This window comes from Nicotiana tabacum, chromosome 1 (assembly GCF_000715075.1).
Source record: "Nicotiana tabacum cultivar K326 chromosome 1, ASM71507v2, whole genome shotgun sequence".
In the NCBI taxonomy this organism is placed as follows: Eukaryota; Viridiplantae; Streptophyta; class Magnoliopsida; order Solanales; family Solanaceae; genus Nicotiana; species Nicotiana tabacum.
In genome coordinates this window covers 101,774,481-101,800,846 of record NC_134080.1, presented here as the reverse complement: position 1 = coordinate 101,800,846, position 26,366 = coordinate 101,774,481, and the positions used below count along the sequence as shown (strand labels likewise).

Here is a 26,366-nt window from a genome sequence, read left to right as displayed (position 1 = left end):
CTCCCAGTCAACGTGGCCAGCACAACCCAGAATGTCAAATTCCATGTCATCAAAGGAGACATGAGGTACAACGCCTTGTTCGGGAGGCCGTGGATACACTGCATGAGAGCAGTACCATCCACCCTCCACCAAATGATGAAATTCCCCACAAAGGATGGAATTAAAACCATCTGTGGGGAACAGCATGCGGTAAGAGAAATGTTCGCGGTGCACGATATGGCATCGGCACCAATACCTACACCCCAAAGGGGCCAAAGGGTAATCAAACTACACCTTCGATTAAGCCCGATTAAACAAAGCAAAGGACCGTGCCGCGTCCACGTCACAAGCGAGTAGAACATATCGGACCTCGAAATGTCATCGGCACGTCCCATACTAAGGTATAACCCTTTCCCTTTTCATTTTATATTTCATACTAACCCTAACGCAGGCGCCCGACCGAAGTAGCAAAGCGCTAACCCAGCCCGAAGACCCTAAGGTTTCAAAGCATCCATTGCACTCTTTTCCTTCGACCGAGTTTTTGTCCCCAAAAGGGTTTTACCAGCAAGGTTTTTAATGAGGCAACATCCACATGCTACCTAAGGAAGACTCAACAAGTATTCAAGGTTTCTTTTGCAATCAACCTCACACACTGGGGGGCATCCCCCCGGAAGGCCATTCACTCGGAAAAACCAAGAAACGCCAAATGGGGCCCTAATAGGAAAAAGATGTACCGGGCCAAACGGTCGAGTGAACCGCGCCCGTATAGACAGGCCCCCGACAGCAAAAACATGTATACTTGTACCAAGTATTCAAAGAATATCTTTTATCAAAGCATCTTATGCTCTAAAAGAAACTCGGCATCTTCGCAAAAACTACTCCTCCATCGAAAACGTACCGAACACACGGGGACTGGCGTCAACAATTCAACACCTGAACGACCTCTGGGTCGGGACTCCAAACTCATAAGCCCTCAACGAGGCAACATGAAAATCACGAAATGTATCCAAGGCCGAAAGTGTCCTGAACACTCAGGGACTGGCGTCAAAATCTCAAAAATCACACGACCTCAGGGTCGGAATTTCCGAAATTGTAAGCCCTCAATGAGGCAATACCAAGTTTACAAGTAACGACTCCCGAGCCAGGACACCCTCGATGACTCGGGGACTATCGCCAATAACCATTCATTAAAAACCTGAGGCCATAAGACCCCGAGCGGGCAAACTCGGTCTTGTAAGACCTACATAAGGCAGCAACAGCATCTGTAAGACCTCAAGCAAGGCATGAACCATACTTGTACCAAGTATCTAAAAACTATAAGACCTCAAAGGCATGAAAATTTTGTAAGACCTTACTAAAGGCGTAAACTCGATCTCAAAGTTAAGGCTATATATCGAACTTGTAAGACCCCTAAAAGGCATACCCTCGATATAGATGCCGAAACTACTTCACTTGAGATCAAAAATGGCTCTGGACAAGCACAAATGACTACGGTCATAATGCTTTACCAGCTAAACTAACGCGACTCGGGGACGCCCAACCGTCGCTACAAAATCACAAGCCTTCAATCACTTCGAATCTACTTCGAAAAGAACCGGTTAAACAGGCTACCCTCGACATAGGCAAAAGAGCTTTGACCATGTCAACTCCAAATCACAGGCTTTGAGATACTCAGCCTCCGAGCCAAACCTCCCGAGGTGCTCGATCATCGCCACATAACGACTCATAATCGAGGTTCTTCTCGAACCATTGAAGAGTCAGGCAAAAATTATTTCAAAAAGTCCTTAATGAGGAAGACCAAAGCCTATAAAAGGTCGCTTCAACCCAAGGCGTAAGAGCCATTGTCGCCAGCCCACACAAATTCGAAAACTTGAGGGTCGAATGAGCTCAAGTTGAAACCCAACTTGGAGACTGAACCCAAAATAGTTAACTAAATATGCATAAGGGCAAGGCATAAGAGCCACTGTCGTCAGCCCACACAAATCCAAAAACTTGAGGGTCGAATGAGCTCAAGTCGAAACCCGACTTAGAGACTGAACCCAAAATAGTTAACTAAATATGCCTAAGGGAAAGGCATAAGAGCCATTGTCACCAGCCCACATAAGAGGTCGATTCAACCCGAGGCATAAGAGTCATTGTTGCCAGCCTAATGAGCCTCAGAGCCACACGTAAAAGGTCGCATCAACTAAGTGCGTAAGAGCCTACGGGCCAGTCTAATGAGCCCCAGGGCCATATCACGAATCTAAGGATTCCTACCAACTCAAAGACCAGTTCACCTGGCCAAATTCGACATAGAAAGAGATACAGAAGAAATAACGCCGCAAGGTTTTCTTTTATACACATATGCAAAAAAACGCAATCTCCATCTACAAACATGCTTTGAAAATGCTATGTATAGATGGTGAAATCTACGCCCCCTGGGAGCTACTGCCTGCCGGCCTCATCTTTGCTTTCTTCGGTGTCGGACAGAAGTAACCGAGCATCACACTCGTCCGCCCTCGCTCGCGCCAACTCTTCCGAGAGGACGAAACCCCTAGCACGGATCTCCTCAAGGGTCTTTCTTCGAGACTTGCAACGAGCATATTATTCAATCCTCTCTTCGTGGTCGAGGATCCTTCTCAGCTCAGCTTGAGCATCGGTAGCGTCCTTTAAATAGATCGTCATCTCCTGGTCAGCCTTAGCTCGGCACATTACGGCTTCAGCCCGGGCATTAATGATCTCAGCCTTGACCTTTGAAAGCTCAAACTCGAGCTTCGTAATCATATCTGTTTGAACCGAAGCGTTATCACGAGCTAAGCGAAGTTGAGCCTCAAAAGCGGGAACTTTAGCCAGAGCACCCTTCCCTCTAAAGCCTGAGCCTCCGCCCAAGCTTTTAGCTCATCATGCTCACGCCTGGCTCGGCCAGCTTCATCCTGAAGGCGCTCCAGGGCCTCCATCTTTTTCTGCAACTGAAATAAACGAAGAGTTAGCCTCAGAAGCTAGAAGGCAAAATGCAAGCTCACCCGGGACAGAAAATTACCTGCTCCTTCAAGTAGTTCTCATAATTCAAGCTCCGGCTCACCTCATACTGCAAGTGTACCAACTTGACTTCCTTTTCATCGCAAAGGATCCTAAGGGATCTCTCCTCATCTAGAGCTTTCCGCAGCCTGGTTTCACGACAAAGCAGCCCGAACTTAAGCTTGTCGAAGGCTTGCAAAAGAAAACCCAATAAGGAAGGGAAGGCGCGAAGCTCGAAAGGCTTGTGCCGAAACTCACCACGAAGTGAAGTCGTTGGGCTTCCTCGAAGGCCGAGCGCAGATCTGCCAACCCAGTTCCTTCAGCTCTGAAAGGATCAACTCAGGTTGAGGCACGGTCACTCGGTGTATGTGATCCCGGGTTTCTAACATCCCTCGAAGTACTGTCGACGGAAAAAGAAGGTGACAGCAACGGAGAAACCATCTTTCCAGAAACAGGAACCACGGACACGGCAGGCTCGGACTACGCTTCCGCTCCGAAGCCCCGATCCTGTTTTGCCTTGCTTTGAGCGTCATCGCCCTGTAAAAGCATCTCTCGCTTATTGTTGTCGTTCTTTAGCCCGGAAGCTGGCAACCCTTCCCCCTCTCCAGAGGAGCGCGGCCTCTCCTCAGAAGGCTCTCCGATGCCTATAACAGCAAAATTAATATGCATAAAGGGAAAATGCCTCTCCAAATGAAGGATGGGAAAGGAAAAAATAGCACAACACGCACCATGATGTTTTGCTTCCCATCTGCACCGGGACAAAGCTCGCCACTTGCGCTCATCACAGGTCGAGTGGGTCGCTGACTTCCGAACCCAATCCAGCAAATCAGGAACGTCGCCCGGCGCCCATGAAACCGCTGCAGAAAAAGAAAAAAAGGCACGGTTACGAAACCAACTTTCGCCAAAGACAAAACTGAGAAGCCAGGGAATGCACCACTTACATGTATAGTTCCATTCCTCAGGGAATGGCATAAGCTCCATGGGGATAATGTCAGTGGTACGCACTTGGACAAAGAGACTCATCCACTCCCGGTCTCCATCTTCCTCATCATCAACAACGAAGGGCGTGGTCGATCGGCATCGCAAGGTTAGCAGACCTCGATGGTGAAAGGGTCGTACATCCTAATAAGATGACTGAACGTAATTTCAAGCCCCGCCTTCTCCGCGAAAAATCTCATCATCAACACTGTTCGCCAAAATGACGGGTGGATCTGCACCAGGGTAACCCGATACTTTAAACAGAAGTCGAGCACAACCCTATCAAGGGGGCCCAGTGTGAAAGGATACGTGTACACATTCAAAAAACCATCAACACGATCCGTGATGCCCTCATCCGGGGAAAATGTTTGTAACACTACTTTCTCCCCCCATCCACAGTCTTTTCTCACTAACTCAAGATGTTCTTCTCCTATCAAAGAAGTAGTCTTCAAGGTATACTCTCGTTAGTCCTGAATGCCGGAGGCGGAGCTCTCCCCTCTCTGCCAGACAGACCCCGACGTAGCAGCCATGGCTATGGCAAAATTAGAGAATTAAAGGAGGAATCTGTGCAAGTGTGTTAGTACTGAAATAATGAAAGGCTTAACGTAGATAAAGAAGGGCAACTACTTAAAATGGTGGGATCTCCAAAAGAGCAGAAACAACCCTATATATGTATATGGAAAAAACGACGACGATCTGCCTACCTCAAAGCCGATTAAAAACACTGACCGATATCACCAAATCGCCTCAACAACTTGGCAACCATATCATACATTATGCGACGCCATGAAATGTTTTAAGAACGGAAATCCACGTATCACCGCAAGTCCCATGGTGGCACCCGACCTCGAGGACCTCCAGCACAGAAAAGTTAAGCTCTAAGAAGCCAACTGCATCATCTCCAGTCCCGAGGTGGTACCCGACCTTGAAGATCTCCATCAGAAAAAAGTTAGGCTCCAGGAAGCCAATAACATTATTACAAGTCTCGAGGTGGTACGCGACCTCGAGGACCTCCGACAAAAAGGAGTTAGGTTCCAAAGAAATAAGCATTTAAACTCCACCCAGATGGGCTTGATCATGGGGTACCATCTAAATTCGGGTAAAACCTCGTTTGGGATATATCTACAATGCCTTAGGGTTATCTACGCTAAGTCCATAGCAGGTTTCCAGGTGGCCCGAGTTTGAACGAACCCTCACTCGGGGACTGCTCTCGAAAGCTCAGAGGTAGTCCCTACCTTCGGACCTCCGAGCAAATCTCCCTCAAAGATTACCGCGAGATTTAAATGATAAATCACGATCTCAAGGCTCAAAACATTACTTTCCTTCAACTCGAAGTAAGGGTCCCGGCGACCCGATTTTATCGGCCCAATCCAGGCTCGATCCAAGGGACCGCAAAGGGTTTCGTAGGAAGCTGTATTAATCAATCAAAGGTCAGGAAAAACACTCGCATCTGGATTCGATATTGGCAGTAGCCGATAGAGTCCAAATATTTCCCCGAGCTAGGAGAAATCGACCCCTTACTTCGTCGTCCGAGCCAATGACGACGACAACAACAACAACAACAAAACGGTGTAGTCTCGCTCGACAAAAGAAAGTCCGGGAGACAGGCCGTGGCATGGCTGATAGAAACGCCGTCGTATGATCTTGAGGCCATGGGCCTTAAACATGGTAAACGACAATGGAAAAAGATGGCGAGAAGAGAGGGATGGATAGATATGAGAAGACACTTGGGTGAAAGGTTGATCCTAGGAGGCTCCCATTTATAGAAAGGGAGGCAGCGTAACCGACGACGCCGTTATTGCCCTCGAAAGACGTAACGGCAGGCACATTTAATACGTCCTTGGGAGCTGAACCGGTGGCGACATTATAGCTTTGAAGAATGAGAAACTGTAATGCTTTGAATTATCCTGGAGAAGTGAAACGACGGGACATTTCGGTTATCACAGAGGCTTGCGTCATCGGTATGACATCATCGCGGGAAGTCCGAAGAGTGGGATGTCAAAATCGTTCTTATCGCTCCTCTCTAAGAAACGCGGGGACTATCTGTGTACGGTGAAATCGAAGGGTCCAATTCCTCGTCATCGAGGTACTTCAAAAGATCATCTCGAGGCTACAAGGCTATGGTCGAGTTTCCTCCGATGCCCAACCTTGGGACAATGTTGACCACGGCTATGGTAGAAATGGGGGGTTCCCAAGGTACACGGCTAGGACTGACAGAGCCTAGCGGACTACCCTAACCCTGAATCAAGGTGTCATCTAGCTATCTCATCCCCATATCTTTGTCATTAATGTATTTTGTACTATGTTGGGATTCTCCTCCTATATAAAGGGGATCCTTGTCATTTTGTAAGCATGGTTGCTTCAGTTGCTCCACACGAAATATACAAGAACATTCTCTCTGCTCTCTAACGTATTCTCTAGATATTATTGCTTCCACTTATTATCTTCATTATTGTTCATCATTTATTGTTTATCATTGGCCATAAAGAACCTTCGTTGATTTTACTATAACTGTTAGTCATACTCCAACCACCTTCGATAGCTCCAAGCGAGCTCCGGAATCGACCTCAAGGCCCCCGAATCGACAAGCTCGAGGCCCCGATTGTTAACCTATCGGTTTGGTTATCACCTTATTCTTAACTCTTATCTCGTTTCTAAGTCTCATACATAGCATCATCTGCTTAATAACTAGCATAAAAATAGATCACGTATTTTTAGAGTCCCATAATCAAATTTAATTGTTATTACCATTTTTAGGGTAAACAATAATAAACTCTAATCTCTAAAAGATAGACATTCACCATAAATAAAATACTATTTATAAAAATAGACATTTTGTTCAATAAAACAAAAATAGTGGCAAATACACTCTTTGTAACGTGATATTATCACTCACAGTAGAGACGACTATCAATTACGCAACCCCAGCTTAGGGAACCTTAACTAGCCACTGTATCTAAGGTTGCTTAACGAAAAACCTCACCAATTGCCTCCTCAACACCATGAACAACGAGCACAAGACTAAGATTTAGCATTCAGCTTTATGAGGGAGGTACATAACAAGATTGCTTTCTTGAAGACCTAATCAAGATATCTGAAAATCTTCCTAGGGTTCAACATTATACAGAAAAGAAAACACCAAGAATAATTTCTGACATCTTTTGTCAAATTAATCACCACTGTGCCTACTATCCAGTGGCACGTATTTTATTCAATCATATACAGTTGTGATTTGAGACAAAATACGTATATATGAGCGCACAGATGAAATATCAGTGGAGGTCTAAATATAGGCTCCATCATTTGATGACTCCATATGTACCATTAACTGGAACAGAAGTTGAAGAGACTGCCGTTCAACAAAAAATCTCCCCCCCCCCCCCCCCAAGAAAAAAAGAAAATAGCCCAGCAGTGCCCTGATACTCCAAGAAAAAACAGAAACAACCAAATGATATTTCCTTTCATACGGGTGAATCAGCACTTGGTAGAAGCCGTCCTGTTAGAAAGAAAAAAAAGGAGAAAATCAGGGCCATTCCAGGAGTAGAGGAAACACATGTTTGCATGGATATATAATGACTTCAACCACAAAACAATTCAAAAGGAAAAAAGAAATTCTGAACATGCAGAGTTGCTAATCAACAAAAAGTAAGGAGCACGATGACTAAATCCCAGCTAACCCACAGCCAAAATAGAGGAGAGCAAGTGAAAGAGGAAGTTTGAACATGCTAAAATAACATACCTCATTAGGCCTCTTGGTGGATCTTTTAACTTATCAGGATTATCTTGGGCAATGCCATCAGTTAAATACCTATTAGAATTTCCTTGTGGTAAAGAGTCCGCAAGTTCTTTAAGGCCCTGTAACAAAGTTATGGGACATCAGTGAAATGCCTGCAACTGTAACCGGACTGATAAAACCACCATGTCAATGATTAGACGTAAAGAAACAGACAATAAAAGCCAATAGGGAATCTGCAGTTCAGTTAACAAAGGGAGGCATCGTATGTGTGTTAATCAATCTTTTCCAATCGGAGCTCCGGAATGGTAAAACCATACTTGACCAAACAGTGTATCAGACATGCAAAAATTGCCATTGTATTCACGACCAAAGCATGTATTAGACAGTTGTTCAAAATTATTTAACAAAAATGAATCGTGTCAATTAGAAATATCAATACGGGCAGCGGCATCCCAAAGTAGTTCATATATTACAACCAATAAACAATGTCGTTTAAAACTTTAGCAATTCTTTGATTTTGACACTATTCTGGTGTTCCGAGATTTTTGACAAAAAAACTCTCCTTTATGTAGGAGCCAAAATCCAATGAGCATTTTGGAACTAAAAAGAAAATAATGCACACTATCACAGGCCAACTTCATGCATATGGCTGATATTAAGACAAAATACTTGAATAAAGACATTAAAATGAAGTTAGCAAAAGTACCATGAGACTAGGTGTTGAGTTGCCCACAATTTTAAGTTGTTCCTGCAGGCATTAAATACAGGTTAAGAGACGAGCATCTAATAAGATTAAACAAAATGGTCTGTGAAGGATAAAATACACAAAACAAGAAAAGACGATACAACAATAGTCAGCTCCAAGGTGATACTCACAAAAAAAAACACATACACACACGCCCGCATAAATTAAGCTGAATAATAATAAGAGTTAAATACATGTATTATGACCGAAAACGGAGACACCCCTATATTTTAAAACCAAGCACTTAATCCCCCTGTATTATAAAAATCCTACACAAATACTAACTCCTTTAAGAATCCATTTTCTTTTTTATTTCTTTCATATAACAACTAATACATAGACAAATTACCCTTGCTTCACATCAATTTATACTCCTGTAACAGAAATGCTTCCCAGCAAAATCCTTAGAGCATTCTTTTCCTCTTCTATTTTCATGTATTGTTATGAATGGGAAGACAAAGAAGAAATTCTAAACTTGACAGTTCTTCAGTGTATTGATCCTTTCTTCATGTCCTTTCCATTCACTCGGATTTCTTCCGTTTCATCGATTTTGTCCGGATCCCACCTTTCTTCCGAAAAAAGGGAAGGAGATCTTATCACTGCTGCTCATGTTACCATTTAAGAATATATCGATAACAGCTAATTCAATTTCCTGAATTTATTTATTCATTTATATTTTGCTCTTTCTATTAATATAATTTGTAATTGAATTGTTTATGCAGAGTCAGAAGGATGTGGAAGGATCTCTATTTGTTTTCAACAGGCGAGCATTAAAAAACTCACTTTAAGGGAATGTTTGTTTCAGTTTTGATTTTGAGTTCTGTACTTTGTGTTTTGTGATGACTAACTTTTAGCGGGTGTTACAGGAGTGCTCAACCGCGATTTCAATTTATTGTTATGAACCGCAGAAATACAGGTCAATTGCTCTGTTTCCGAATAACGATTGTAAATACAATTACTTTCCACTTGCCTTTAGTGTTTCGTTGATTTGAACGAATCTTGCTTTTTTGCTGTTGAAAAATGTTCGTAAACTTGAAGCTTATACATGATTGATTATTTGTTGTAGAGATCCCGGAATTATAATAATACAATTTATAAATGATTGACTATTTGATTCTAGTGTTATGCACTGAGCGTATTTGAGATAAACATAGGGTATCTATGGGTTAGTTTAGTCATTTTTGTATATGCACTGAGCGTATTTGAGATAAACATAGGGTATCTATGGGTTAGTTTAGTCATTTTTGTATATTGCTTTAACGACGTTAAGTAGTTTTAAGGTTTTTATAATACAGAGGTATTAAGTGTTTGGTTTCAAATAAAGGGGGTGTCTCCCATTACAAGTCATAATACAGGGGGGTCTAACGTATTTAACTCTAATAATAACTATAATTGCAGACAATTAGATGGAATGAAGTGAAATAATTATTGCTTAATGCGGCCTCTTCAGGACAGAGCCAATTGGTGATGACACAGATGCCTTCACACCTTGGCGATTGAACTGAACTGCAGCAAGGTGAAGCACTCAGCCTCTTTTGCACCTACTAGGTGCCACTTAGCTTTATCTTGTCCTATGTACTGTCCTGAAGATGATTACTGCTGAAAGTGGCTACAACCAGAGATCTTCTTTGTGTGGTAATTGCTTGCACAATCTTAAAAATAGAACACTAGAATGACTTGAAAAGTTTAATAGGTTTGGTGTTCCTTCTCCGGCTAAAGCAGATTCAAGAAAAGTATATGCCCCCCCAAATGGAAGGTCCTTTTCTTTCTATTATGCGACGAGGTTGAAATCAGACATGTTGCCTTTGCTAGGCTCTTTTATAAGTTTTAATTCGCATCATAGATCAAGAGGAATGAAAGACCGAAAATCTCCTTATACATGAATATCCATTTTGATCTATTGGAAATGGGGTAAGGTCTGCGTACACACTAACCTCCCCAGCCCCCACTAGGTGGAATTATACTGGGCATGTTGTTGTTGTTATTATTGTTATCTGCAACTTTGGCCAAATAGACTAGCGTTTTCGCCTTTTCTAGGTTAAGAACAAATACCAGTTACTGAGAGAAAAAAAAAAATCTCTGTTCCTACCTTCACCCTAGTGTGAAAATCAGATGCATATAATTCAAAACCCGTTAACTAATTGCCTTTGCTAGGCACTTATAAGTTTTAATTCGCACCTTAGATCAAGAGGAATGAAAGACCGAAAATCTCCTCATACATGAATATCCATTTTGATCTATTGGAAACAGCCTCTCTATCTCCCCAAGGTAGCGGTAAGGTCTACGTACACACTACCCTCCTCAGCCCCCACTATGTGGAATCATATTCGACATGTTGTTGTTGTTGTTGTTGTTATCTGTAACTTTGGCCAAATAGACTAGTGTTTCACCTTTTCTAGGTTAAGAACAGATACCAGTTACTGGGAGAAAACAAAATTTCTCTCTGTTCCTACCTTCACCCTAGTGTGAAAATCAGATGCATATAATCAAAACCTGTTAACTAACGCTTTGGTAGTTTTGATCATGCCAAAAATCATGTAGCGAAAGGGATTGTCCATAGAAAAACGAACCACACATCCTGTCACTTGCCTGACAAAGAATACTTTTTGATCGCTAGATTTGGTTCGTCTAAAATCGCATTGCTGTATCCATGGGGACAAAGAAAAAGATTCTTTATCCCACTTGCTTCACACGTGCGACCCAACCCCGTCCATATCACCCTTTTTAGAGGGGAACAGATGCAAAATGTTAGCGTGTGAAAGCCTAAAACTGAATAAAACACTATTCAAGTGGAAGAGGTTATCACATCGACAAGTTGTGATAACATCAATAGTTGTACATGGAGGAAAAAAAAAAAGAAAAAAAAAAGGTGTACAAACCTGAAGTGTATCAGGCATCTTCACCCTTTTTCCATTGACTATATTGCACAGGTACATGACACCAGCATTTGCGAAGTCCTGTTATTAACCATGAGAGCTATGCTTAGCACAAATTACCTTAATGGCACATTGCAAATAGGCAGAGGCTACAAACCCCAGATGAGTCGATCAGAAACATTTTTCCCCTTAGTATTTAATAGGTAAATAAACAAAATTAGTAGCTGAGAAGAAAGGCTGAAATGAATTCTTTTTTCAGTTTACCTGTTTGCCTTCTAAGGAAACTAACTTGCCATCCTGCATATCCGGATACAGTTAAAGATGAGATCAGTGTACTAAAAGTAGATACAACAAAATTGACCAAAAATGACGTAGAGCATCCAAGGTAGCTTGGCCACTGCCTGTCTGCAAAAGCATCTGAACAATAATTTCGACAAGAGAACACAAGATATAAGAAAGCATAACTTACCAGACCAGAAACCATTCTCTGTAATTCATCCAAATCACAACCAATTTGTGACAGATCACCACGCACATCATTAACCTGTTGCAAAACAGGATTTGACCTGATTATGACAGCTATACTGCAAAGTTATAGTATAACCAGGAAAGTATAAATTTAAGGATTATGACAGTGGATCAGAGAAAACAAACCCCAAACATAAATAAAGACAAAGAGGTGTTAGAATAGATTTGCACCTCATTCCTTAGTAGTTTTGACATCTCCATTTGATCATCCAATTTCCCATCGACATTCTGAATTCTCTGCGTCAAATGTTTCTTTGTTGCCTGATCAAGAGGAGAAACAGAATAATGAGGAAGGCATCATGGAGATACCAGACGTAGGTAGACATAAATAACCCCACATCACATAAAAACATCTTCATAAAGTGTCTGTTTGCGCAAATTCTTGATAGGAATCACAACAAAATTATGGTTCAAGAAAGAATCATACGGTTGTCTAATAGCAGACTTCTGACACGCAGTTTCATTTCTGTGGAGAAAAGTAATCAGGTCCTAAACAACCAACTAACAGTGACATGAAAATTTGATTTTCTTCCTCAAACTTTCCCCCTCTGCTTATGATTTGGGAAATTATGGCACTTCTTTCTCTTTTTTTCATGAGAGAAATTATGGCACACTTGTATCGTGTCTTAAAAAACTCTTTAATTTTTGATAAAAAAGATGCTATTCAAAAGAAAATGAAAAGAACCAATAGTGGTAGAGAACCCCAAATTATTGAATACTGGAAGTTTGGAATGCAACATATCCAAATGGAGCAAAGTGAATAATTAGGATTCATATGGCTAACCCCAATTAACTTGGGACCAAGGTGTAGTAGTTGTTGTTGATCATAAATTGCTAAACTCAAAGCTAATATTGCTTTAATAGTTAAAAGTAAATAACAGGAGGCTAAAATGGGTAAAAGAATAGGAAAATGCAGCATATCAGAAAGACTTTTTCAGACAATCGCTATTCAAGCTAGTTATAATACTAAACTGGGGACCTTTTGAGGTTTTATACTTTTTTCTGTAATGAGAGACCACAGTTACCACGATTTGCTAATCCCCTAGCATATCATGAATTTCATCCCATTGTTATGGGAATAATACAAAAATATTTGGTAGATCAAGTGTGGCAACACAATTTTTTTTTTTATAAGGTAAATTATATAAATCAAAAGGGAGAGAACTCCCGTATACAGGAAGTATACCAAAAAGTAGAGAATTTACATCAGAACATGATTCTCTACAAAAGACGTCCAATCTTCTATACAAGTAGGGGCTATATGAGTGCACCAAAAAGCGATCAAAGATAAAAGATTATTCTTAAGATGTGAAAAAGGATGCTCAATCCCATCAAACTATCTACATGAGAGCTAACGGGGCGAACTATCTACATGAGACTATTTCTCTCCCCCCAAACTATCTACATGAGAGCTAACGGGGCGAACTTCCACGCCTTTTGCTTTCTTCTTCTACGGAAACCAGCCCAGCTATATAACATTTCATTTACAGTGTTTGGCATCACCCATTGAACACTACAAAGATTCAGGATTGCCCTCCACAAAGCCGAAGACACAGGGCAATGCAACAAAAGATGATCAACTTCTTCCCCTGAGCTTTTACACATGTAGCACCAACTAATAAGTGTAATTCCTCTCTTTCGCAGATTTTCAGCAGTCAAAATCACTCCCCTCGCCGCTAGCCATGCAAAAAAAGCACACCTTCGTGGGTGCCTTAGGAATCCAGATCGAGGAGTATGGAAAAGTGGCCTCCTTTCTCACCAACATAGTCTAATAAAAGGACTTTATGGTGAACAAACCATCGCCAAGCAAATCCCATCTCCAAGAATCACAAGATGGCTAGGCCCTGTCTTGCTCATATAGCATTGTCAACAAATCTTGGAGCTCCGCAATCTCCCAATCTTACATGTTCCTAAACGAGAGATCTCATATTATCCCCCCCCCCCCCCTTCATGCTCCTTACGAATCTGTTGGACCATCAATTCCTTCTGGTTTGAAACTCTGAAGACGTGGGGAAGGAGACCCTCAGAGTATCTTCTCCACACCACCTATGATTCCAAAAGCTGATTCTCCTTCCATCTCCCACCTTGTAAGTGATGTTGCCACTGAAGGCTTCCCAATTCTTCATGATGCTCCTCCACATGCCACCCGAAAGGTGTTGTGATTGCCTTGGTCCTCCAACCCCCTCCTGTAGAATCGTACTTTTCTACTATGATCTCCCTCCATAAAGCATGCTCTTCTACTCCGAATCTCCACAGCCATTTCCCCAACAAAGCTCTGTGGAATACCCTAAGATCTTTTACTCCAAGTTCACCCCACTTCTTTGGGGAAGTGACTGTCTGCCAATTTACTAGAAGTCCACCCAGTAGCAACTTTTATGTCTAAAATCTAAATCCAATTCAACTGTAATTAATGTGACTTCGATAATTTTTTTACTAGCTGCTATCTTAATTCTTAAGTGTTTAGCTGACCCTGACTTGTTTGGGACCGAGGCGTAGTTGTTGTTCTTGTTGCTATCTTAAGTCTTTAAAATTCTCTTTTACTTGAGAATAAATTTTAATCAAGGATTTTCAATGTTGACATTAGGGTTGTGCACGGATCGGATTGGATCGGATTTAGCATATTTCGGATTCGGATTTCGGATTCTGAAAAGGGCAATCCGAATCCGATCCGAATTAACATTGGATTGGATCGGATTTTAAACTTTGGATCGGATAATTTTTCGGATTGTCGGATCGGATTGTCACAAAATTTTTCAACAATTTAAAGTTCATTCGGTGTCTCTATCTCATCTTCCATCTACCAAAACAAACAAAAAAATCAAAATAAAATCAAAAGTTGAAGAATAGAACATGAAATAGACATAAAAGACAGAAGAGAAGAGAAGAGAGGCGGAAGAAAGAGACATAAAATCAAAGTAAAATCGGAAGTTTGAGTCATTGAGACTCTTTTAGTCTTCACTGAAGAGAAGAGAGGTGCAAGAGAGGCGGAAAAATCTAAGTGAGTGAGGGGGTGTGTGAAAAATAAATAAGCATAACCCTAAAATTTTAGTGTGTATTTATATAGGTACATATAATTTCGGATATCGGATCGGATCGGATTAAAATCATATCAATCCGAATCCAATCCGAAAATCCGAAATTTCATAAAACACAATCCGTATCCAATCCGAAAATCCGAAATTTGAAATCCGAAAATCCGAAATAGAGTGGATCGGATCGGATTTCGGATATCCGATCCAAATGCACAGCCCTAGTTGACATCTAATCTAAAGAAGTCTTACCCCAGCGAATTATGTTTTAGGTTAGGTAATGAATAACTCATTTTTATTTCATAAACTGAACTGGACTGCAATTAGGTGCATATTGATAAACCAATTGAGTTGCTCTAGGGAGGTATGGGTTTTATTAACAGTATAAATATACATGTAAAGATATACGCTCTTACGAGACCCAACAAGAAACATATATCACACCCAAATACCCAACTCTTTCTCAGGCTGTTTAAATAACTGCTTTCTTTTTATAAAAAAAAATATTACTAAGGGGGAGGGGGAAGGGGATAATCAGAATTGAACCCACACATACCATGTTGAGACTCTCACTGGTACCACCACAGTACCAAACTATAAATCTTGGTAGTAATGTACATTCAGAGAATACAAACACATTCACCGACATGGGAAATATTTCTGGCCTATTACCAAGAGGGCTGGGGAGGTTAGGGCAAATTCATTAATAGCACACTATTATTGACACAAGCTGCAAACATCAAGCTTCACATGTTTAACAGAAACACCGCATTTATTATAAGCAAAAAATTGCATAATACTAGTGTGCTAGTTAGGCACATGGGAGTGCCAAGATTGCAGAGAAGGAATTAAGAACAGAGGTTGTTTGCAAGGGATGATACTTACAGCAAGCGCCTCAGAAACATGCTCCAAGTGCTTTGTCAAATTTGAAACGGCATTTGTCATATTCTTTTTGGTTACATACATAAGGTCAGAGAATGATAAACCCTGCAAGAATTACACGAAAAGTTGAAAATATGTTTTCCTTTTTTAAATACTAGGGATATCGATCATTGTTCACCGTAACAAGTATGCAATGGCCATCTAAAGCTAGAGGCAGAAAAGCTTGGCCTTCGGTTGAGGGCTTGTTTCTTCCCCCATTTTGTCCCCTAATATTCTGTAGAAGGGCTGGTACCTAAGACGAGGACCAACTTCAAGCTGACACGCCACCTAGACACACATGAGCATGTTACTCACTCGTTCTCACTCATCCATTTTATTTTACTTTTTTTTTTTTTTTGAGAAAGCCCTTCTCGCTCATGCATTTTAATTTCATCTGTCATGCTACACATACCTCTAGTACACCTTAGTATAATGAATCACCCAGACTTCCTTCGAGTAATCTCCACACTAATAGAAATCAGTAACAAAAGAGAGGGTATTACTTAAATAGAGAATCTAAGAAACAATTTTTTTTACCTTCCACCACATATATCCATAACCCAACGCCCCTACTGCAGCAGTTGGCACGATAAGAGATGTCAAGTTACCTGAGACACAGAGGGCGACAAAGGGTGCAACCCGTGTAAGCACACATTGGCTGATAGAAAACAACTTCTACATAATCAAAGGAAAGATAAAGCAAAACATAGCATGAAACTCTTCAGTCAAGAATGGTGGAAGATACCAGTAGAATTTCCATTAAGAACAGTAATTGATCGTGCAGAAGCCAATTGTCGAACCTCCATTGCCAGCCTACAAACCTACAAAGAGAAAGCAATAAACATAAGTTGCATTGTAACATAGAGATATTTCATAATTTAATTTATAATGAGTTGGTTGATACACAACAGAATCAGGGGTTGATAATTCTTTTATCCTGTCTAATAATAATAAAAGGGGCACTGTGAAAGACAATAAACTCAATTAGAGAGGTGGATTGGATGACGGACTAGCTCTCATTTTCTTTATTTTTCCTTTTTTTTAAATACAGAGAAATCTGCAATTCCAAATTTGAAACTTAGATAAGAAGCCTGCTCCTCAATCCTTCTCCACTTAAATTAATACCAGACTTGGTTCAAGCGTTCAACCGGCAGGACTTGTGACCAGTGTCGTACCACCTTTGCCATTGAATGAAATCCCGGGGGCATGGCGAAGCTCATTTTTTCTAAACCTCTTACACACCATCTCAAACAATAGTATTTTTTCACGTGATTTTGTTTTCTATGTCATAAATCCATGTCTAATTTAATCCCATAAATATAGTCCACATTGATTTTAATAAGTCAAATTGTTTTTTGGGTGCATTTCCATGTTGATTTGTGTGATGATGGGAAATGTTAAACCCTAACCATCTAATCATTATTTTTATTATCGAGAATTCTCCGATGGCCAGTTATGCACGAACACGGTGTATAATGGGCCCGCCCTTTAACCTTCTCGGCTTAAATATCAGCTTCTGTCCGCGGCAAGATTCGAATCCATGACTTGCGCCTAACCCACATAATATGTGTTGCGCTCTTACCACTAGACCAAAGCCTAGGGGGCCCTATGCCATCTAGGCATTTAAATTGTGAAATTACTCATATATATGCCTCTCGCAACACCCACATTTAATCTGGGAATGCCAATGGACAAATTCTTTTTGGGGGAGTGAATCCGAAAATAAAAATTAAGGTACATATTAACACAATAAATTGGAAAAGGAACGCATCGGGCCTAAGCAACAATCTGTAGACCCCACTGGCATCCACCAAAAATGAAGAAAAAGCAAAAAGAGAATGAGAGAAGGAAAGGAAAACTCTTGAGTCAATTTGATATAGCTTAATAAAATAAACTCATACAACAATGACACCATTACATCCATCGTTTAACCACTGAATCCAAGATCTATACAGACCTAAATGCCCTACAGTCATAAGATGAGAACTTTATTGAGCATTCCAACGTATTTCATGTCCTTGTTAAACTCTCCAACCACTATTATCAGGGAAGTTGGAAAAATTTCAGAGGGAATTTCTATGGGATTTTTCAAGCAGGGAAAGGAAGTTTCATTTGGTCAATTGGAAGATCGTCACAACACCAAAGTGTTGGGGTGAGCTTGGGATTAGAGATCTAAGGGTGTTTAACAAGGGATTACTTGGAAGTTGGAAGTGGTTATGGAAATTTTCAGTAGAGGAAAATGCTCTTTGGAGAGAGGTGATTGCGGAGAAATATGGGGTTCCAGAAGGGGGATGGAGGACTAAAAATATTACACTTCCCTATGACCGCGGTTTACGGAGGAATACTTTAGAAGGGTTGTAAGAGTTTATTGGGAATGTTTCACTTAATCACATGGGGTGGGTGATGTGTAAAGCCCCGATTATGGTTCCTTAAGCCTTGAGTTAACACTCATACGATGAATTTTTTTTATGGGTTCATACAATGAAATTTTTATGGTAAGATTTATTTCAAAGACTTAAGTTAGCAAAAGTGCTTAAATAGATGTTAAATTATTTGGAATCAAGTTTTGTGAGTATAATGGCCAAAAAGATGGAGGAACGTATTAGACGCCAAGTGTAGAAAACAGCTAAGTTTCGCTCCAATAAACGACCACCATGCCATCTGAATGTGGTCAAGTGTAGAAAAACAACTGAGCTATGAAGCACGTGGCCACGACGCAATCACCTGTAGATATAAATTTCAAATTTCGAGAAAGGCTCGTATTTAGGGTTTTGAGCATTAAGTCTTCTGCCGCATAGCAAGCACGAAGTTGCGCAAACTCTCACACTCAAAGGTGAGTAATTCTTGGATAAATACATAGATTTACAACATTTAATCATGCTCCTAACATTAAATCACTCGGCAAATCCCTAGATTTCAAGAAACATCTTCAAGAACTCAAGAGATGGAAAACCTAGGGTTTTCATGGGAACGTCCCTCAAGGTGAATTCTACTACTACCTAGCACTAGAGTTAGAATCGTGTGACTATATTAAGTTATAGAACACAAGAAGTGATGGAGTTGGAGGTGAAAACTAACTTTAAGCCCTAGATGGCTAAATAATACTTTGATGGAGGAATTGGGTTGAATGAATAGTTTGGGTTAATGGTTTTGACCCCTAGGTTGTAGATTTCGAAGAGTTGACTAAGCGAAGTTATTGAGAGAAAACTTGGACAATTGTTTCGAGGTAAGTGAAGTTTACATTCCCTAAATCAAGGGCCTAATAAGAAAATGTTTAATAAAAAAATTTATTTGATAAAAAGGTGACTGATTGTTCCCAAGTGTAAATGCTTTAACTTTTTGTTTGAAAACTGTTGATTGATTAAATGCTATGAAGTTATCATTAGTTCATGATATAGATTTTCTTTTCTTATAGCAATTGAATTGCCATACTTGATAACTCAGCTAGCTCAAAATTTCAGAAGCAATTGAATCTCTTGTTTGATTTGATTGTTGTTGTGCCATTGCTTGCATTTATTCATACTCATCACAGATTAAATATATGTGATCACGTGCGTTTTGGGAGAAGTAGCCAACCTCCCCAAGTGTGAGGGCCATAGTTGTCGGGGCTAGTTGTCCCACAATTGCATGTACTCCACGTCTTCAGATTTATGTGTTTGGGGGAAGTTGTCAACCTCCCCAGGTGTAAAAGCCTACCGGCGTAAGGCGCGAGCTTGATAGATAATGCTCAAAACCAACGAGCGTGATTCTGGGGAACGGTTACTAGGAATTTGTACTATAAATACTCCCACTCTATTACACTTGGATTCATTAAGATTCAGATAGAAAAAACTCTAGATAATTTACTAACCTGATGAGCTTATAAACATTGTTAACTAATCTTGCTCTACAATTCCTTTCCGTCAAGAATCATGGAATAAGAATCTCATCTACTTCATTCTTTCTTTATTGCTTTTACATTGCTTTCTTTTATAGTAATTTGTCTCATTTGTTTATTTTTTATTAACTATAGCCAATCTAATTGGATTGTGCCAGTTTCTTGCGACCTAATTTCTGTAAATTTAATTAATTACTCTAATAATCAATTTTTAGGTTAAACAGCAAGTGCCATTATTTATTCAGATTTATGTGTTTGGGAGAAGTAGTCAACCTCCCTGAGTGTAAAAGTCGCAAGGGCCGGGGATTGGCACAGCCATCCTCACACTCACAGACACCATTGTTAGATAAAATTTTCAAAATAAGAAACTTAGCTATATTTAATTATTATAACTTAATTTAAATTTCATGTAACAGTTGAGCTTTCAGATTTCATGTTACAGTTCAGCTTTCATATTTCTAATACATATTAAATTGCTTAAGTTATATTTATTGCATCTTTATTATAACTGTTTAGCCCAGAAAAGTCTTGTGCTCGCTTAGGGGGTGGTAAACAAGACTTACTAGGTACCCTCGGAGATACTTAGCCCATTAAGGCATGCCATGTCGTGTAGCAGGCGTTAAGTGTGCAGGTGATGATGAAGCTCGTGGCTAGAGGCAAGTATTCTAGATTCAATTCACAAGCTCCGTTGATTTATTCCAGTGATAACAGATCTCTTCGCAAGGTTTTATTAATATTAAACTTTTATATTATTTCATGTGGAAACCCCCATAGATCATGTATAATAAGTCCTTAAAGGCTCATGACTTTATTCAGTGAGGTTATAGTTCACAATTTAGCCACGTTAGACTCATGTACTTTTTGTTTGGCAGCTTACCAGCCTCGACTCTTGACCTAGTGTCACGTTAGACTCATGTACTTTATTATTATATAATTGATTTAGTTCAATTTCAGCTATTTCAGTTTTATTTCTCTTGACGGTATTAATGATGTTCATTTCCATGTTAAAGTACATTTAGCACAAACTAGTTCAGGGTTCACTCGACGAGTAGCTCAGGTCCCCATCATATCCTGCTCCAAAAACCCCAATTTTGGAGCATGACATAATGAGAGCAAAGTAAGCTTTCGAGAAACAAACGATGTGAAAGTAACATTTTAAGTATCAATTTTCCTAATATGCACAGGATTTCATGCCAAGAGAAGATGGCAATTCAAAGCATACGGAGGATTCAAGATAGAGACACACATTAAGGTTTGAGATTTAGAAGAAATTTAGAAGATTGGAAGATTGTTGAGTTCCAGAGTTTGATAGTTGCTCCACAAGCAGAATATTTCATGGATTAGCCATGATGTTTAGAGATTTGAGGGGGGCAGGGGGGATAGCGGTGTATTTTTCTAAAAAGTCCTACTATGGTTTATTACTAGATAGAGCTAGCCTTTCCCTATACCCCAAGTACCGAGAAAGTTGTGTTTCTTTACATGGTTAGCTATAAACGAGGTGAGTCTACCGAACAAGAATTTCAGGAAGAGGAGAGTTACATGTATCAGTTGCAGCTTCATGTATAAGCGCTCAGATGAAGAAGTAGATTACCTTCTTTTACATTGTCATATTGCATCTCGCTTGTGTGAAGTGTTGGATTGGGTTGGACTTCAGCGATGATGCCAGGCACGATTAAAGAAGTAATGTTCAGTTGGACATTCAACATTCAGGAGGAGGAGAAGATGCAAGGCTTGGGATGTCGCTCCACTTGCACTCATGTGGACCATTTATAGAGAGAGAAATAGAAGAGCTTTTGATGTAATAGAGAAGGACTTTTACATTCAAGGAGTAGCCTCTTTTCCCTTATTATGTTTTGGTGCACCCATGAGATTCCTTTAAGCACAGAAGATTGGGTGCCTTTTGTAGAGAACCATCTTTTTTTGTGAGGTTCCTCTATATTTGGGTATGCTTCTTGTATACGGGTATTTATGCCTTTCACTAATGAAATCTTATTACCTTATTCAAAAAAAAAAGGAAATTATCCATATTATGAAATACCAGTACTTCATCAATGTTAACTCTATAAGGTAGTGCTAAAAATAATGTTTTTACTACACCCAAAGGTGTGGCCTCGTGATCAATAAAGTACGTTGAGAGCAATAAAGTCTTGGGTTCAAGACCGACGGAGACAAAAACACTAGGTGATTTCTTCACATTTGTCCAAGTTTTGGTGGAAGGGATTACCAGGTACCTCTAGTGGGAGGTAGGATGTACCCACTGGAATTAGCCGAGATGTGTGCAAGCTGGCCCAAACATACGGTTATAAAAAGAATGATTTTGTTATTCTATGAAAAGGAAATTTAAAAGGCCAAATACATAGACAGCCCCTTAAATGTGTCCTGATTTTTCATGTAGACACCTAAACTAAGCATATGACTTATTGAACACTTCAACTATGCTTAAGTTGTGCCTATTAGATACTTGAGGCACAAGCAAATGAAATTTTCAAGCGCGTGGAGTTCAACTCGAGATTACGTAGCAGAAGAACCAATAAAAAAAGACACACATCAGCGAAGAGAAGCAAAAACACGTAAGGAAAAAAACTCTTCATCTCCTACTTCGAAGCTGGCCGAACTTAACGGAAAGAAGACCAGAAATGATGGAACACATCTTTTTACTTCATTAGTTGCAAAATATATATATGTAAAATGAAGAGAAAGTGGGAAACATGAATAGGAGACCACTGGAAATTTTCTTGGCAAAATACCCACCTTGTGTGGAAATGCAGAGCAGCAATATATCGTAGACCCACTTTGTTTGGAAACATAAATTGGCTGAAATGGCTTTTAAAATGGCAAAAAATGGCAGGTAAAATTTTTGTGCTATGCTCGGTGAACATCTTTCCTCTAGCGACCATAATACCCTTGCACTTCCCAGTGACAATTTGGAGTTCCGGGAAAGTTATGAAGAGCGCACGTGCAGCATGCTAGTATTCCAGAGTTTTGAGATTGGATGTTGTTAAAATTTTGAATTATTATGCATTATCGGTTTACTTTTACTTGTCCACAATAGACTTTACAGTCCCCTTAAAAAATAATAAATGAATTGGTATTGTCAAAGGCAAAAAGTGTTAAAAAGGGCTCCAGATCTATCGGGGCTTCAAGCGCAAAGTGCAATTAAAGTGTGGGCTTTAGCTAAAAATTGCACAACGAAGGAAAAAATAAAAACATATATGCAATATAAGAAAAAATTAAGAATTTCATTCATAATGATTTCCTTAATAATTGATATATTTTTTGCCAATTATAATTATTGTTTTGCACCGCTTTATTTAAGATAGAACTTATTGGCAATGAGGTGCAGGCCTTAGTGCCTTGCCTACACTGAAGTGCAACGTAAGTGACATGAACAGAGGCGGATCCAGAATTTGATAGCTACGGGTGCCACTATATTTAATGCAAATCTACCATTAGCAAAGGAAACTGAATTAGAATATACATTTAGCCGGTTTGCTCTTTCTTGAATTAATTCGGTTCGGGTCTATTTTAAATTATTTTTTCGTTCCACAAGATTTTTGGTGCATAATTAAATACACGATAACCAAATTGAAGATGTTTTTTCCTTTATTTGAAATCAATCGAAAACTAACATTAGATGATAAAAAAGAAATATGATTAAAGTCATATTCAAATAAGAATTTTTAGGTCTAGAAAAGGAAAACGAAAGCAAATATATAATTAAAAGTATAACAAAAATGGTGTTGTACAAAGAGAGGAAATACAAAGATGAAGAAAATAAAAGAAATTAAGAAAAAGAGAAGAAGTGGAAAAAATGGAAAAAGGAAAGTAGCGCCAAGAGGAAACACAAAGTTGAATGGTGTGTCCCTGACCATGGCGGGTGCGTTCATTTAGTTACTTCGGGTGCCAAGCCTTAGATACATAATATTTTCCTCAAGATAGTACTGTATACTTGAAATTTTTACCCGAGCTTGCGGGTGGCGTACCACTCCTTCTGCTCTACATAGATCCGCCCTTGGACATGAATAAGTAAAAGTGAACAGAGGGAGTAATGTATATTTCCTTGCTAGTTAAACATTGATGCATTGCTTTTGTGATGGCCATTTATTCTAGATTGTTGCTAAAACAAAATGGCAGAGTGACCGGAAAGTAACTGAAATGAGTGTTGTTCAAGAAGCAGAATTATTGGTTTGAAAATGTGGCTAAAGAAATTGCAGAAAAAACATGAATTTGGAGAAAGAAGGGAATAGAACCAAAACGACCAAATTCCTTTTCAGGTGAAGTTTTATGTTTTCCGGCAAACACTTTGTTGCAGCTTAATATATACAGTCATTCCACGCACTTAATTTTGAGTAAGAAGCACACACCTGCCATGTCAGCATTTCGTGCCTAATTGGTATAGTTTGGGCATAGTTCAAGTGTCCATGCATCATATGCTTAGTTTCGGCGTCTAGATGAAAAATCAGGACTAGTTTAAGGGGCCGTCTATGTATACGGCCTATTTATAGGACTGGAAACTTTCGCGGATAGATAAACAGGTAGATTTTGCATATAAAACCACATTGGCAGTAGATCAAAAAAATTCAATGACAAAACTGAACTTTCATATGTATACTTAAGCTACTTTTTACGATCAAGGTACCTGTGCAGCCATAACATCTGAATCTCCAACATCTGTCTCCCCTGATTTTTCATAATTTTTTATCAAGTTCTGTCAAAAAGATTGGGAAAGAATCACTTAAAGCATTCAAATACTAAATGCGGAAAACATAAAAGAAACAGGAAATTGGTTTTAAAATTTGACAACTACATCCTTCTTGTTAGTTACAGGTCATAAAAGGATCTAGCAAAAAAAATATTCAAATAAAATCATATCCTGCAAAAACCCTTTGTAAACAAGGTGAGTTGATCATGTATCATGTATATGTACACAAATAGTTCCTAAGCATTATTTTTCTGATAGGTAGTTCTTAAGCATTCTTCTCCCTGTTACATTGAAATTTCAGCATTCACGCTAAGTTACTCTCCTGTGCTAGTAATTGAAGCATTATACTAAGTCATTACAATCTAGATTACCTGTTTCGAGCAACAAACATGCATAAACAATAGTACTTTTTCCATTAACAGCATGAATTCGAAGCTAAAACTAATTCAATCAGTGACAACACAGTCATTAAGAATTATCTCATTCACTTCCAAATTTCAGCATCCACCATATATAATTCAGTGCTCGAAGTAGAAGCATTATACACCTAGGAGATACTTATTACACCTAGACTACCTAATTCAAGCTCAGTTGAGAGCATAACTAAAAAAACGTCTCTTTTAACAGAAATTCAAAAATACTAACTTAGGCACAGATAAAACTAACTCAATTTTGGCGAAAAACACTAATAAAAAGGTGAACGCAAGTACCTGAAGCTCGCCTAATACATCAGATAATTTACCGTTTTGGAACAGCACAGTACCAGTATACCCTACACATAAGGAATATATACATACGATCAGATCAAACTAGCAAAAATCGCTAAAAAGAAGATAATCGAAATTGAAATTTTACTTAGAACAACTCAAAAGGGAATAGTTTGCATACCAGCACCGACAATGAAGATGATTCTGCCTAAGCCTATTCCGGTTTGTAACGCCATAGCCGGCGATGACAAAGTGATTAGCAAACCCTAGGACTAAAAAATTATTCTGCGTCTCCGATGAGAATTTTCGGAGTTGAATTTACAGGTGGTAGTGGGAATTGAGCTAATGTTTAGTCGTTGTTCTAATTTAGTGCTGTGGTTTATTCCTACTATTAATAAACCACATTTTGAGGGAGGAGTTGGGATCAACATGTATGCTTACCTGTTAACTTAAAAGGGTTTTTTTATAATTTCAGTGTTTCGTTTCTTTCAAGCTATGCGAAAGAGTAGGGGCGCCTCATTTTACACGCCACACATTCACTGCAGCTTTTTGAAGCTGCCACAGCATCTAGGTTAATTTTTGGCAGATCAACTTCTTCTTCTTCTCCGCATCTGTCTTTTCGAGCTTCTAGGGTTAATTTTTAGCGGATCAACAAACTATTCGGCTGGCTTCGTTCTCCTCCACATTTGAATTGGTTAGTCATTAGAATTCATCTTCCTCTATTTTCCCAATGTCGTTCATATTATACTATTTGGATTTCTGCCCTTGTGATTGCATCATAGCTGTTGACGGAGGTGAGAGTTTGATTTATCCAAATACTTGTATGTCCCCTTTTATTTTACTCACTACTAGAAATCCGGTAAAAAACGACCACAAAAAGCGACCAAACATGCCTGGTCGCAATATTGCTGGTCCCTTTATTTTAGGGACCAAAGTTGGTCGCTAATTAGTGACCAACTTTGGTCTCTAAGGTAAAAGGACCAAATATTCCGGGTAAAGACTATAGCGACCAACTTTGGTCGCTTTATTATTTTAATAATATAATTTTGGCGACCAAAGTTGGTCTCTAAATGTAAAATACATTTTTTTTTATTTATTATTAATCATAAAAAAGCGACCAACTTTGGTCTCTAATCCAAATATTATATTTTAAAATTTGGAAAATAGAGACCAAGATTGGTCGCTTTTTTATTAATTTTTTTAATTTTCTGGAAATATAGCGACCACAGTTGGTCGCTAACTTCAAGAAATAATTTTTTTTTTAATTATAAGCGACCAACTTTGGTTGCTA

General features: G+C 39.4%; 1 protein-coding gene across 1 annotated transcript; it reads right to left on the bottom strand.

The window, feature by feature from the left end:
• Window positions 1-7,099: 7,099 nt before the first annotated feature.
• On the bottom strand, window positions 7,100-25,510 carry LOC107790180 (uncharacterized). The gene is made up of 13 exons (XM_016612080.2): window positions 25,257-25,510; window positions 25,079-25,140; window positions 24,306-24,374; window positions 16,535-16,610; window positions 16,327-16,397; window positions 15,754-15,855; window positions 12,011-12,100; window positions 11,781-11,855; window positions 11,576-11,608; window positions 11,315-11,392; window positions 8,397-8,438; window positions 7,694-7,809; window positions 7,100-7,450 (listed from the first exon to the last, which is right to left on the bottom strand). The coding sequence occupies exons 1-13, from the start codon at window positions 25,309-25,311 to the stop codon at window positions 7,429-7,431; spliced, it is 891 nt and encodes a 296-aa protein (XP_016467566.2). The 5' UTR covers window positions 25,312-25,510; the 3' UTR covers window positions 7,100-7,428.
• Between the last annotated feature and the right edge of the window lie 856 nt (window positions 25,511-26,366).